Source organism: Sitophilus oryzae, unplaced genomic scaffold (assembly GCF_002938485.1).
Source record: "Sitophilus oryzae breed Bouriz unplaced genomic scaffold, Soryzae_2.0 scaffold_1447_pilon_pilon, whole genome shotgun sequence".
Lineage (NCBI taxonomy): Eukaryota > Metazoa > Arthropoda > Insecta > Coleoptera > Curculionidae > Sitophilus > Sitophilus oryzae.
In genome coordinates, this window is record NW_022146112.1 from 864,177 (window position 1) to 880,451 (window position 16,275).

Below are 16,275 nucleotides of genomic sequence, written 5' to 3' on the forward strand. Positions count from 1 at the left end.
AAGCCGCTCCTCGTGAAAGAATACTTACCGCAAGAAACCTACAAAATCTTCTTACTAAGGCTACAGGAACTCGAATTTCAACTCAGACTGTAAGAAAGGGGCTGCATGAATTTAACATTTGATCAAAGCGAGCAGCTGTTGTGTCGTATTTAACGGCTAATCATCGTAAGGCACGAAGGATATTTGTTCAAGAACATCTTCACTGGGTGCACGATCAGTGGAGGCACGTTCTTTTTACGAACGAGTCCCGTTTCCGACTAAGTCATAATGATGTCTGGCGTCGAATATGACTGAATGAACTGTTTTCGGTTCTGTTATGGTATAGGGAGGTATAACTTTAAACAGTTACGGGTTACGGATGTACATATCATAGATAAAAAATACCATCTATTGTACAGACTTGGATCTATTTTCAAACGGCACAGTTAATGTTGAACGATACAGAGACGAGTTTCTTGAATCATATGTAATTCCATTTGCTGCGCAGCATGGTCCAGATTTTATTTTAAAACAGGATAATGCCATGTCACATACTGCAAGAATAGTTACTACACGACGGCGACGCCAGTATCACAATTATGGCTTGGCCTGCTAGTAGCTCTGATCCCAATCTTATTGAGCACCTTTACGACCTACTATAGAGAAGACTACAAAGTCGTCCATTAGCGCCAGATTTTCAAACTTTGTCAAAAAATCTTCACAGGAGTGGAACGCATTTCCTCTAGATATTATTCGGAATATTATTGAGACTATGCCAAATCATGTGCAGAAGTGCGCAGAAACCGTGGAGGACACGCACACATTGTTAAGAAAAAAATCTTTTCATTGACAATTTAGATAAAAATTGTTTAGAATTATTTTCGGTACTTATTCTTGTCATTCATAATATCATAAAAACACAATTTTCAGCAGTTTGGCACTTTTTTCTTTAGGAAGACCAAGGTGCATAGACTACATTCAAACTTAATTCCTTAGAAACTTATTGCTAAGTTTATATTTTAAAATAAATATATTTTCTTTGTTTAAACGAAATTTATCAAAGTGATCACTAATTCATTTTAATTAGTTTATATCCTCCAACGTGCCTCTGACTGCAATCGATACACGGTCTAATTTAGTTTTTCATCTGTAACATTTAAACTTTTCGGTATTTTCGTAATAAAAAAAATTATAGCGAAATCGTAAAGTGCGTCCCGTATAGTATATTTAAAAAAACTTTGTTTGCACATCATAATACGACCATCAGCAAACTCCATAAGACGACGCATGGTGTCGTTGATGACGTGCAACCAAAGTTTTGTTAAATATACTATATCTCATTCGCCTCGATTTTTTACATACCAGTTGTATTCTCCCAGGTCTATTCTTGTCAGACACATATCTTCCTTTTTTTCATGTATGAGCGGTTAATAAACCGCACTAAAACCGCACTAAATATAGTGAGTGATAGTGATATTTTTCCACTTGCGTGGTAAATATTTTTGGCCCATACCCATGATATAAAGAGGTGGAGAAAATGGAACCAGATCCTCAAGTCTCCACCTCACGGGTATCTCAGCCGGAGACAAGCTCCTGGACTGTGAAGGGCACAGAGGGCTAAACCCCAACCGTGGAAGGGTGTATAAGTAGGTAAATGTCCACTTTTCGGAGGATGGATTATCTCTCGGAGGATTATCTGTTATCAGAGGAGGATGGGGAATAGCCTGTCCTCCTACAACAGGAAGATCGCCATGTATGATGAGTTATAACTCAAGAAAGGCGGACACAATAGATCTTTAAGGGCGCGGTGATTAACCCTCCTTGTAGTCTACCACTACATACCTTCCTCTACATTCTTCTACATACTAGAGGTGGGCAAAGATTGAACGAGTATTAAAAATGAATCGTGAGATTTGATTCACTGCTTAGAATACGGTTCGTTCATCTGAATCGTGGCCAGCACGGATCCATAAAATTTGAACGATGAGCCATAAAAAAGAGTCGTAAGAATTGAATCGGATCACAATGCGATCTTTCGTTTCTACGACTCATTCGTTCAAAGAATCGTGAGAATTGATTCATCGCTTACAATAATGTTCGTTTATAAAATTTACATTAGAATTATAAACTACAAGTCTGTGTCAAAGCCTTGAGACTGCATGATGAGTTATAACCCAGTTTCTACGGCTCGTTCGTTTAAAGAGTCGTGAGAATTAATTCATTGCTCACAATACCGTTCGTTTAATTGAATCGTGTCCAGCACGGATACGTAAAATTTGAACGATGAGCAGTAAAAAAGAGTCGTAAGAATCGGATCACAATGGGATTAATTCGTTTCTATGGCGCGACGGTAATATAGGTATAGAGATAGTCGGGCACCAATATTTAGACTTGAACAAAATCTTAAATGGGCATAAAATGCAAACGATAAGAAAGTTCACTTAGTACGGGAGTATCTGTAATGCACTTAATTTTTACGTTACATTTTTGCTTGTTTTTTTGTTAAAATGATATTTACCGACTATAAACCATTAAATGTCGGACTAAAAGACGAAATCGTATTTTTATGCAACTCCGAATAAATATTGTTGGTCTCGGCTAAATATGATGATGAAATGAAGATCGCTGTTATTTCATATGTAAAATTATATGGGGAATGTTATCGATGTTCATTTCCAAGCCAACTAGACGTCATCTTTTTTTCGATTATGCGGTTATTATATACTGTTATACGGATTCCGTGGGTCCACTATTTAAACTCACGATAAAAATACTTAACGAATTTATTTTCTCACTTTATACACAATTACTAACTTATAACACACAACAAACTAACTATTTATAAGATTCCTTCACCAAATTGTCCGATTTTCAATTTCCACGCGGTATATTCAAATTTCAAAAACTGTCCCAGTTGTCGATGGCTCCGGCTTATATACTCTATTGACTGCTTCTCGAAATTTCCCCAATTCTCGGAAAGCGTACTTCTTCATACCAGACAATTCCATTGTCTGATTCCCTTACTTCTCGACTTGACTAAAAGATGGCGCCTGAAAAAGTCTTTTAATTTCTGGCGGATACGTTGCGGTTGTGCAGGCAACCAGTAATACATTTTTAATTTCTGGCGGATACGCCATTTTTCTTGACATTGCCCCCTTCTCAAATTTTATCGTCCCGATCAAGGTTCCTGTCTGGTATCTCTTCAATCGATCCAGATGAACTACTTTCATCTTACTTCTAGGGCTGCGTTGAATCCGGTACACAACATCATTTATCCTCTTGATGACTGTATAAGGACCTTCCCATGCTGGAGTTAACTTTGGGGACCTCCCTTTCTTGCGCTGTGGGTTATATAACCATACCATATCGTCCTGTTGAAATCCCGTAGAATTGGCTCTGAGGTCGTAACGAGCTTTCATCCGGTCACTGGCTAGCGTAATCTTACTTCTTACGGCCTTATGAATTTCCATTAACCTTTCCTTCAGTTCATCCGCGTAGTCCTCTACATTTGTGGTGCCGTCGTCTGGTGATCCGAACACCAAGTCACAAGGCAACCGTAATTCTCGACCAAATAAAATCTTCGATGGTGAAAGTCCGGTGGTGTTGTGAACTGCACTTCTATACGCCATTAGGAACAGCGGTATGTGTTGATCCCAATCTCTTTGATGTTCGGCCACCATTTTCGAGAGGTGTTCTTCAATGGTCTTATTGAATCTTTCGACCATCCCATCAGACTGCGGATGTAAAGCTGTTGTCCTAGTCTTGTGAATACCAAGCAGATCACACATCTTCTGGAACAGTCTTGACTCGAAGTTCCTTCCTTGGTCAGTGTGAAGCTCTAAGGGAATTCCAAATCTACTGAAGACATTATTGACCAATACTTCAGCTACAGTCGATGCTTCTTGGTTTGGAATGGCAAAAACTTCTGGCCATTTACTGAAATAATCCATCGCTACTAAAACGTACTTGTTGCCCTTGTGCGTTTCAGGGAATGGGCCTGCAATGTCAACAGCGATTCTTTCGAATGGCAGTCCAACGTTATATTGTTTCATTTTTCCCCTAGAGCGAGTGCTTGGTCCTTGGCTGGCTGCACAAGTTTTACATTGTCGACACCATTTCTTGACATCTTCGCAATAATCCACCCAGTAAAAACGATCTCTCAGCTTGCTCAAGGTCTTGTTTACTCCAAGATGGGCTCCAGTTCTACCACCGTGAATTTCTTCCAATACCTGGGTAACTTTCTTCCTTGGTACCAGTAACTGAGTTGTTACTGTCCTGCCATCTATTCAAATTTCAAAAACTGTCCCAGTTGTCGATGGCTCCGGCTTATATACTCTATTGACTGCTTCTCGAAATTTCCCCAATTCTCGGAAAGCGTACTTCTTCATACCAGACAATTCCATTGTCTGATTCCCTTACTTCTCGACTTGACTAAAAGATGGCGCCTGAAAAAGTCTTTTAATTTCTATCGGATACGTTGCGGTTGTGCAGGCAACCAGTAATACATTTTTAATTTCTGGCGGATACGCCATTTTTCTTGACAATACTATTTATTATATGATTATTAAATCGGAATTAAAATATGCTCTAAAAATATTAAATCGGTAGTAAGAAGTCTTTAATTAATAGTATATATGAATTGGATTGATAATTAAATATTATTGGTAAAATAATCAATCCAATTATCGCCTGTAGTGGCAGATACGATTCTTGTTTTTATGAAACGTAAAGTGTGCAGGTGGTTCGTTCAAATGAACGAATCGTAGGAGTCGATTCGATATGAGAGATTGAATATTGAATAGTGTGATTCGATTCACTAAAAAGAATCGTAATGCCCATCACTATTACATTATACCGATTTAATAAAATAATACAAATACTGCCCTATCACAATAACATATAGTACTGCCCTATCACAATACTAATTTAATTTTAGTGCAATCAAAATTTAAAAAAAATTAAAAAGTTTTTATAAAATATAATTACATATAAATTTCCGTTTTTGTGCGGAACAACATTGCTCTTTTGCACAATTTTTAACCACATTGCTACGGTTTCCATGATAGGAGGCGATATTTTCCACTAAAATGTTTTCCTTTATTTTATTCCGACAATGTGTATGTATATGTATATCCTCTTCAGCTTATGTCCGATAATCTATAGCGATACGTTATCAGTACAATTAACGTCGTTTTAAAAAATACCCGTGGAGAGTATAAAACAAACAATGTCGCCACACGATTTTCAATTCGGTTTTGGGCGTTCTTAATTTCAAGTACATCAATTGCATACCCGAATAGTGTACTTAAAATGATGCGTCTCTTTGTTTTGATTAGTTTTGTCTTTCTGGTGGCGAATGGCGCATCCATTCAGACATCCGAAGATGAAGTTGTGGCTGCAGTTTTGCGACAAATGGAAGTTATGGATTCTGAAAACTACACAGTGGTAGGTGATATTAACAAATTAGCCTCAATATCTCTAAAGAAATTTGAAATAAAATGTGAAAAATCGGGAAAAATTAGTGGGTTTAGATGTTTCAAACAGTTTATATCTATTTGGCTAATAAAGAAAAAACATTTCTATGGAAAAAAGCTACCACCTTAATTTTGTTATTTTTTTTTATTTCTTTGCATTAAAGTAGTGAATTTGCTGCAACTTTCGGACAGGAGATATTATAATAATGATTATTTACTGATATTAATTGACTAAAAGTATTGATAATTGGGAAATCTAAACCTTTTTCGACAATTTCTAATAAATGGTATATTTAAATAGCAAATTTCTAAGGACTGAAATATTGGACAGTGTTATTATTTTATATTTCCCTCTTTACAGGTACTTTTGATTTTTTTAGCTTCAGCAATCATTTAAAAAACAAGTCATAAGTTATTTAGACAAATTTTAATATGTTTTGCCAAAATTACTATTAAAAAACATATACTCAAATGTTTATCGATTTCAAGTGTGTTGTGGAATTCGACATATCTATAGTTAGTTAGCAACTCCCTTTATATATTTTTTTGTCAGATTTAAATAAAACAAGGCGCGAACAAATTCTACCTAGTAAACTTTTATTTTATTCAACAACTATGATATTTTATAGAGTACCATTTTTACTAATACATCAAAACTTGATTAAAGTCTCCTCCCAAGAAGTTCAAACCTCTCCTAAATGTTGTCTCCGAAAGCTTGTTTATACAAAAAATTCGTAGATTTCGTGTAGTCTAATTTCATTTTTAATATTTATTACTTGCTACTTATTCTCGTTAAAAACTGTCGAAAATAAAGATATGAAAAATTGTATACCTTCCGTTTTCTTATTTTTATTATTTTAATGATATCATTAAAGCGCAAATTACGCGCGTGTGAATTGTAAAAAATCATTAAATCGATGTTGGCTTACCACAATAAATCCATGGGCAAAACTGTGATTATTTTATTTACTGGTCAGGATAGAAACTTGCTGCGTCCAAAATTTTCTGGATTATAAAAAAGTACAGTCGCTTATGTATTTTATTGGATACTGTCTCTCAAAATAATCTCACTGGTAGACTGTGACAATGTGACACTGTGACTGCTTAGTTAGAGATGTCCATTAGTCAATATTGTCCAATAGTCAATATCTTCTATAGCATCTATGCTTTTCTACTGCTACGAATCATGTCCTGACCTGCCGACGCTCAAACAATCTCTGCAGATTCAACTTAATGTATAAATATGTTGATAAACTAAAAAATATTCCTATGACATGCTAAACGTGTAAAGTAAAGAGTTAAGTTAGATTATATATAGGACGATATCGAAAATAATCATGAGGAATAGTTTATCAGAATTTTAATTTTAATTTTTTCTTCTCCCAAACTTTGTCTTAATAGACATAAACATATAAGTTTAAAATTTCTATATTACACACCAGCACCTATAACTGAATTTTAAAGAATTAAAAACTAACCATTTTCATATTTTGACATTATATTTAGATCCACTGCGACCTTTTCAGATCTATTGTGGTTCTCTTCTGATCTTTAGGTTATATTCTCCAGTCCTATCATTTTCACAAAGTCTAGTAACTTGGGGACTGACGTCTGTAGCTCTCTGGCAATGGCCTGTCATTGCCTATTACCGAGAACCGCAAATTTGCCAGGCTGTAGCACCAATATAAAATATCTTCTGTCGTTTCGTCATCTGATTGACAGAACCTGCACATGGCTTCGTCCGTCAATCTCATTGGCTTTAGATGCCTATTCAGTTTACAATGCCCTCTTAGTAGACCCTTTACAGATTTGACTGTCTTTCTGTCTTTGTTTATCATGTCTGCCGCGAATGTTCTGCAATGAATTTTTTCTCCTGTCTTCGCCTGTCTCTCTGTGTGTTTAGACACAGCTACTGTGCATAAATGCAATCCTATTCACTATAATGAAATATATTATGATCACTTTTTATATGTGATACAAAAGATTTGAAATATTCTAAATAAATGTTTTAGATACCTGCTTTTACTTAATTTCCTGTTGAGTGATCAGTTTACTTGACAGTATTACTTGCAAAGTATTTAATTATTTTACGAAACAAATACTGACGTGCAAGAAGCATATATTTAAGAAAACGTATTTTTGATAATACTGGTAGAGATCCCTCGAATTACATATTTTTTGGCATATTTTAATTTGCACATATTTTGGTGTGGGAGTAGAGTTTGTTTTTCTCTAGGTCGTCATCTCTTGGTCAACGACGTAATATAATATTCATATATTCAAGGTATATTTATTATGAACCTTCTTGGATCCATACGTGTTAAAATATTTCAACATATGAAAGTTTAGTTTTATCTGGGGGCACGGCAATGCACTTGCCAAGTCGAGCACAGCCAATGTCAATACCATCCTTTTCTCGAAGAACTCCACTTCACGGTACTTTTACCTCCCTTCCCCCTAAAACTTCAATATAGAAAAAGCAAGAGATTTAGTTTTTATTCGTCAAAAAGACATACTATAACTGGTTATATTGCCAATGTATCAAATAAATAAACCATAAAATTTATGAATTGCATAATATACGATTTTAGTGGTAAATTTCTTTCATTTCGATAGTGACTCACCAATCATCAAAATTCTAAGGTCGAAATTAAGTTTCAAAAAAAATCTAATTTTGAATTTTAGTTAGCAGCGACTTTCGAAAAAAAAGGAAGCATATTTTTACTCGAACTATTGACACTACCTAGTTTGAAAAATTGGATAACATGCAATCTAAAAAAATATCGTAAATCGATATTAAATTTTGATCAATTGAAAAAATTCTATAAAATGTGTATCGGGGTGGCCCAGGCTTGGTAATCACTAAATTTGAGGTTTAGACTATACACATATTTTTGACAGGCAGTTTTTTTCGTCCAAAATTTTTTAATTTTTTTTTTCTCAAAAACAGTTATTGTTAGATATAGAGTGTTTAACATCAAAATTCATAAATATTTACAGAGAATTTAAATATGTAAGAAAAAATGGAAACACCTATTTAAAATAAGAAAGTTGTTGTCATCAACCTAACCTAACTGCCTAAATAAGTGCTCATATTGAAAATATTTTTAATCGATAGATCTCGTTGTGAAACAATGATGTGCAAAAAATCTCCGATCTAGATATTGTGGTTCTCTAGAAACTTCTAATGCTCGCGCAGCCTGGGACACCCTGTATACGTCATCATAGAAGGCCCGTGAAACTTAAAAGAAAGAAATAAAAATTAAATGATATAAAAATAATATTTGTTTACCAAAAAGGTCGTAGATCTAATTATCGGACCAACCTTCATGTCGAGTATTTTTACTAAATTTGGCGAGGTACTTCAACAGCGTACTTGAGAAGATACTTAAACCAAGAGTGATTAATTGTATAAAAAATTTACTCAGGTTTTACAACAAACAATATAACGGGTGCGTCTCAAAATTGGCTTATCCCTATAACTTTTTTACTTTTTCAGATAGAAAAACGAGATTTGGTAAGTTAGCATATAACATAAATTAGGATTGATTGACGTATTCAATTATTTTCGGCTACTTCCTCTTTCACCGGAAATGACTACAACTTTTGATTTTTAAATGGCACCCTGGGTATTTTTTTACTTTATTGGATAGAAAATGATACTCTGAATAGAATGCCATATCATATAACTTTTGACATTCTCGCTTAATAAAAAATCGTATTTTAAAATTCAATTTAGAGTGCCATGGCTATGTTAAAATCACTTATTCTTAATCAAGGAGTCTTGGAAAAATAGATTTGATCCTCTAATGTTCTTAGCATCTTGTCCTAGCCGGATAAAAGATGCCCAAATCGTATTTTTAATCATATCTCAATTTTTTCAAATGGAACGAGGGTGGTTCATTAGCATATTTTTACGAATAATTTGGTACCATACACTTGGTATTTCCAGTCAAATTGTTGTTATGAATCACACATGTTGCAATTTTAAATAAACGATATTCGCAAATATCAAAAAAGTCAAGTTCAATCATTTTCTATCGAATAAAGTATCAAAATACCGAGGGTGCTATTTAAAAATGAAAAACTGTAGTCATTTTCTGTGAAACAGGAAGCGACCAATCAATCCTAATTTGTCATATACTAATATACCAAATCTCAACTTTTTATCTAAAAAAGTAAAAAAGTTATAGGAGTGAGCCACTTTTGAGACGCATCCGGTATAGTTTATTAAAGAAAGTTAAGTTTCAAAGCAAAAGCAAACATCTCAGTAGGGTGGAGTGGAATTTTTAAAATGGAAAGCGATTCGTTAAAGGTAATAAAGAAGAAAAGTAGAAAAACATTTTTGCATACCTACCCATATACAGACCATAATACAGATCCTACAGACATTTGAGAGACTACAGACATTTGAGCAAATTCATATTATAGTCTGTTTCTTAATGCTCGATAGCAAAGCGAAAAGGGCTGCACTTTATGGTTATGAACCCCTCCAATTTATATAAAAATACATGTATGCATTTTTACAGGTATAAATTGTAATGTAATAATTTACAGTAAGTAATGTTTATTATATCTGAACAAATATATCAATAATTTTAAAGTATCTTATTATCTCTCAGTTTTCTCGAATCATGACACTAAATAATGTCAATAAATAACTACATACTTTAAAAATATTATTCTAGTTTTTTTTAATACACAACATCAATCCAAAACTGATTGTGTTATTAAAAATCTAAAGGAGTATACCTGAAGTTAAGTTTTTTTAGGAACTTTCCATATTTCAATCTACTTGAAATATTATCGCTATACCTAAATAATTTCTAATACAAAATATATTTTTAAGAGGAAGTATTGGTAGGTATTACATTTTCTTTTGGATCTTTTCAAATTAAATGTACTGCGATAAAAGCATAACTTTCAAACAAAACAGTGTTTCTCAAAACAACGTTGTTCCGCAATTGCTAGAGTGGTCGCATTTAAAGAAGAGGGGGGGGACAAGATTGTGGATGGAAAGGCGAGGACCGATCACGAGCGCTCGAAGTTCGCTAAATGCCGCATGTGCGGTTGCGGCATTAACTAGGCGCAAATTGAGTCGCGTGTATCGCGTGTGACATGACCTTACATGATATGGCGCGACCGGCATCACGCGACGCGGCACTCGCGCTTCTTGGCGGTCCACAAACTGGGACGCAGTTTTTCAGTGACGGCTGCATAAAAATGTCTTATTCGCCATCGAAACTATTATTGTTACTAAAAAATAGTTTGCTGAATCAGAATCAGATGATGCCGAAGTGTAAATTTTACTGTATTCAATAATCAAAATTAATGAACGCGAACGCTAGACGCTGCCAATTAGCGGTGTCCCAGTTATTTATGTTGTTTACAAAAACTCGCGTCGTGCCAGGTGAAACACGCGATAGACGCGACTCAATTTTCGCGTAGCCTAAGGCATTTTAGTGACAATAATTGTTTCGATGGCAAATTAGACATTTTTATGCAGCCGTTTTTATACGATTGCGTAATCACTGAAAAACTGCCCAATTTGCGAACCAAGAAGCGCGAGTGCCGCGTCGCGTCATGGCGGTCGCGCCATGTCATGTCAGGTCATGTCACGCGCGATAGACGCGACTCAATTTGCGCCTAGCCTTATCCAATGTGCACGTTCAGGGAACACAGCGGATGACTGACCGCTGAGACTTTTGCTCAGTGGCTGACCGTTTTTATGTGTAAAAATTTACCGTTCAGGGAAGTCGCTTAAGCTTGTCGCCCACTTGGCCGTCACGTCCCGTCCCGTTCCGGCCCGTCAAAATACGGATAGGATTAAAACCATGCAAATGAATAGACTATCGCACATTAGCCCGTCACGGCACGGAACGGCGAGTCCGTCGACGGAACAGATTCCAGCTCTCCGACTCTCCCCGTCAAATGACGGCCCGTGCCGGGACGGGCCGGGACGGGCCGGCCAAGTGTGCGTGAAGCCGGCCGTCGCCGGCCGGCGCTGGCCTGCACCAACTTGTGGAAGCCTGTCGATCGCATATACATATGTTTTGCAATTATTTCGGCAGTTGTTGTTGTTGAGTCCGAGAAAGCAGTCCTAAGAAAAAAAATTAAAAATGGACGATGAAAAATTAATTTGTTTAGTACAAAAATATAGGGAAATTTATGATATAACTGATAGTGCTTATCATAACCAGCAACAAAAGGACAACATATGGGAGGAAATCGCTGGAGAAATAAACAGACCCGGTATGTATTTATTTTATTATTTATAAATATATCATATATTTTTTATATATATTCAGCCAAAATCACATTTCAAGGTTTTTTCTTTTGCCTTTTCTTACTATTGCTGTTTGCCATGACACCGACCCGGTCCCATTAAAATAATTTTTAAATTTATTTCTAATCTCTATTGCAACTGTAGTTGAAGATCCGCCTATTCCCGATATATCTCTTAATCCTTGGGGGGATTGGTTATCTTCGTCAGCTTCAGTCCAATGACATGTATCATTTCGAAGAAAATTATGTAAACAACATGTAGCAAGTACAACTTTATCTAGGTGCTCAGGGATAATTTGAAGACGCCTCTGGTAAATACGAAATCTCTTTGTCAAAATTCCAAAAGCATTTTCGGAAACTCGCCTAGCTCTACTAAGTCTATAATTATATATTTTAACGTCCTCGTTATTAAGTATTTCGTTACCTGGATATGGACGCATTACATGTTTTTGCAAAGGAAAAGCCTCATCTCCAACGAAGACGTGGGGCATAATTTCATTAGTGCCAGGTAAAGACTTGTCCTGAGGTAAATCTAAAGTATTTTTCAACAATTTCTTTCCGATTGCTGAATTTGCAAATATTCCCCCATCGCTATTTCGTCCATAGGCGCCGACATCAATAGCAATGAATTTACAATGAGCATCTACAAATGCAAGTAAAACAATACTAAATGTTTTCTTGTAGTTAAAAAATAAGGAGCCACTATTGGGGGGTTTGTCGGTAACTACGTGCTTCCCATCGATGGCAGCAACGCAGTTTGGAAAATTCCACATCTTATTGAACACCCTTTCACTATTTATCCAAGTTTCCTTTGAAGGAGAAGGTATTACCAGTGGTCCCAAATTTTTCCATATTGCATCGCAACATCCATAAACAATTTTACGAACTGTTGTTTCTCCAAGTCGGTAGCTAAACGCAATTGTTCGGAATGTGTCTCCCGTAGCAAAAAACCTAAAAAAAGTAATGAAATAGTTACCAAACCAGTTGAACCAGTTGAAATATTTTAAAATATCATAACTTTTATACCAAGACTGCTATCACGCCCTTTTCATATTTAAGTTTGTAAATAAATACTAGAAATTTCGTAATAAGCTCCAATTGTTAAATTTTTTTAATGTAATGGAGTTTCCTGTCAATAAATAAATGAAATAAAATAAAAACTTGGTCAGACCTTTCTCAGAAATATTTCAAAATAAAATTGACTCTCCTCTCTTTCTAGTACCATTTTTTTTTGTTTTTTTTTTTATTATAGTTACCGAATGCAAGAAAAGATGGAGCACGTTAAGAGATACCTATCGAAAATCTCTTAGGTCTCAGAGAACTAAAAGTGGTGAAGGAGCAAAAAAAAAAAAGATTTGGCGATATGACAAACACATGTCTTTTTTGCGATGTTTTTTAGTAGACAGACAGCAAATTAGTAATGTTGAGCAGTGTGATTCATCAGAAGATGAAACACAGGAGCGGGAAGAAGACAGTAATGTCACAGATGATGTTAGCAGTCCCAGCAGTATTCCAAAAGGTCCTTCTACATCCAAACCTTGCAGTTCTGCCTCTAACACATCTCAAACATCAACTCATAAAGGGTCAAAACAGGCAAAAAAAACACTTTCATCAGCAGAAGTGCTTCATGATTATTTAAAAGAAAAAAACAGTCAAAAAAAAACACCACTAGAAAGACAGAACGCTTCAGATGCTATATCAAAATTTTTTGATTGTATGGCAGAAACAGTTAAAACATTGTCTCCTCAGTTACAAATTGAAGTCAAATCAAAAGTTTTTGCAATAGTTAGTGATGCAGAAATAAAAAATCTAAATTTTAGCCCGATAAGTCCAACCACCAGCCAAAAAGTTACTTTAATTTCTAATCAACCACCTCGATCTACAAATGTTCCTCAACAAAATAGGGTCACAATGCCACAACCACATTTTCACCAGCAACAGCAGCATCAGTTGCCATATCCGCAGCCTCAAACACAGCACTCACCAGCCATATCACCAAAGCCCTTTTCACAATCACAATCACTCTTATCATCATATTCTCAGCAACACATACCATTTGCTTCTGTTCTACAACCTACCACCAGTTTCACCGAACATTTTGATGACAATAACGATGATAATGATCTTACACAGATCTAGAATGCTATTTCGTATTCTATAGTCGGTGGTGTTAGTGACATTAAACACCAAAATATTTCACTTCCGGATACCAGCACCAAATTTTGTTAAAAACAGTTTTTACACATATAAGAGATTGAAAAAACTATCCGAAGACTGGGGGTAAGTCTCCTGTATTTTGGGTGGTTGTAAATATTTTTACACAAACGCCACGGACTATTATGCTTTATATTTAGAACAATTAATATTATTTGTTGGTAATTATCAAAGAATGTTTTTTTATTTCGTTTTTTTTAAGAAAAGAATATTACTTTTGTGCTTTGACATTTATAATAAACATTAATAAGCTAAAATACCGATTTATTACTTACCTTAATGCTACGGCAAGCCTTTCTTCTTTCGATATTGCTCTTCGAAATGAGGAATTTTGAAATGATAAATCAGGCTCTAAAATATCAAGCAGTTCTAGGAATTTATTATGCGACATTCTAAAATATTGAAAAAATTTCTTTTCATCTTCTTTTAAATCGTTAAATAAATGATGGAATTCTCCGAGTTCAGCCCTCTTTTGATTAATGGGATGGACCCACATCTTTCTCTTTATCTTCTTTTTATTTTCTTCTTCTTCTGCCAAAAATGCGGCCGCTACAATAACTTCTTCATCAGAACTGCTGCTTTACACATAGTGACCCAGTCACTGCTACATGTAAACTAAAATAAAAAGATCTTCGCAACACACGACCGCGACGTGACGGTTTGCCGGTTTCCACCGGAAAAGTGGGCGACCAAGCTCTCCGTCGCCTGCAGGCGACGGGCAGCTACGGTCCGTGCTGTGCCGGACAAGTGGGCGACAAGCTTTACTCAGCCGCTTACCGTCCGTGAACGCGCACAATATTTTGCCGCTGAACGCCTCCTCGGCGGAACAACTCGAAATATTATTTTATAGCGTTAGAATAAAAATATCTAATGGTGCTCATGGATTACCGAACCGTCGAATAGCAATAAAGGGAGTAAGGGCTCCTGGGTCCTATTTTAAATGCGCCCACTCTACCCGACATTCGTTTTTTTTTCTAAATTCTAAAAATGTATAACTGTAAATATAATTTATATATATAAAGCGGGGGTCCTACAGCTTCTGCCGCATCCCGCATATCGCTCGATTTTGCCATTCTTCCTATCCTTAATAGCTCTATCTCTCATGTACTGGTGTACTCCATACTCCCTCTAACCACGTAGTTGTAGGTCTTCCTCTTTTCTTTCTACTTTTGGGACGATACTCCATTGCCCTTTTTGGCATCTTCCCTCTCCCATTCCTTTTTACGTGCTCACACAATAGTAGCTATCTCGATTCAATGTTTTCTGTTGTCGGTGCTGTTATACCGTATGATCGAGTAAAAACGGCGTCAGAGATGATTCTGAAATGACGATCGATGACATTTCCCATATAATTTTACATATAAAATGACAGCGATCTTCATTTCATAGCCATCGCTGACGCCGTTTTTATTCGATCATACGGTATATATGCCTTGTTCTTTGCTTGATTTCCTCATTTCAAATGTGCTCCATCCAGAGCTGCAACAAGTCAGTTTTAAAAGACTTAAGTCTTAAGTTATTTCTATAATCAAAATGATTTAAGTCTTATGTCAAATTCAACATAAAGTTCAAATGATATAAGTCTTAAGTCTTTAACTTAAATCATTTTATTTCAAGTCAAGTCATTGTAAAGAGTTAAATAATATAACGTTATTAAAGTCGTTTTCATGACTTAAGTTTATATTTTTGACTTAAATCATGATGATCTACAAGTCAGTAAAATGACAACCAGAGTTCAATTAAGTATGTACCTTTTTTAAATGTTAATATTAATTTTCTTGTATTACCAATTAGCGATTTTCTTACTAAGTATCATATTACTAATTTATTGTAGATACAGATGAGACTTAAACCACATAAAAAACGGTTAATTTTCAGAACAACTATAAACACTACAGATATATGTCATCGAATGCCTATTAAAAAGTGTTGTGTTTTGATCACTATGTAATATATCGATGGAATAAGCTAAGGACTGGGGGGAATTTAAGGTACTCTTCAATATATTCGGAACAAATTTCTTTTGTTCGTCTTTTGGGACTACATAACGGAGTCGGGGGTCGGGGATTCACTTGAAAGATAATAGATTCACTACCACCCGTAACACGACAAATAGTCAAAGCCGATTCCGAAAAACTAACATTTTATTTACTAGTGGTATTGAGCATTGTTTTTTATTCTGCTGCTTGGCTGCCGCGTAATAGTGATGGGTTGTTATTTAACTATCTGTTATTTTATAACAATTATTTAGAAATAACATAACGCAACTGTTAATACTTTTAAAAAATAACAGATATAAAATAACGACACGCAGAGATCGAGT

General features: G+C 35.5%; 3 protein-coding genes across 3 annotated transcripts in view; 2 read left to right on the forward strand and 1 right to left on the reverse strand.

The window, feature by feature from the left end:
- The first annotated feature begins 5,203 nt into the window (after positions 1–5,203).
- Positions 5,204–16,275, forward strand: part of LOC115877364 (lipase 3-like) — a 31,271-nt gene continuing 20,199 nt past the window's right edge. Inside the window, exon 1 of the mRNA XM_030893510.1 lies at positions 5,204–5,424. Within this exon, the coding sequence (XP_030749370.1) occupies positions 5,290–5,424 (135 nt within the window). The 5' untranslated portion in view covers positions 5,204–5,289. The remainder of the gene's footprint in view (positions 5,425–16,275) is intronic.
- On the forward strand, positions 11,544–14,229 carry LOC115877366 (transcription factor Adf-1-like). The gene is made up of 2 exons (XM_030893512.1): positions 11,544–11,705; positions 12,991–14,229. Exons 1-2 carry the CDS (start codon positions 11,573–11,575, stop codon positions 13,875–13,877), a joined length of 1,020 nt encoding a protein of 339 aa, XP_030749372.1. The 5' UTR covers positions 11,544–11,572; the 3' UTR covers positions 13,878–14,229.
- LOC115877365 (protein ALP1-like) lies at positions 11,702–14,539 on the reverse strand. Its single transcript, XM_030893511.1, has 2 exons — positions 14,228–14,539; positions 11,702–12,689 (listed from the first exon to the last, which is right to left on the reverse strand). The coding sequence occupies exons 1-2, from the start codon at positions 14,446–14,448 to the stop codon at positions 11,768–11,770; spliced, it is 1,143 nt and encodes a 380-aa protein (XP_030749371.1). The 5' UTR covers positions 14,449–14,539; the 3' UTR covers positions 11,702–11,767.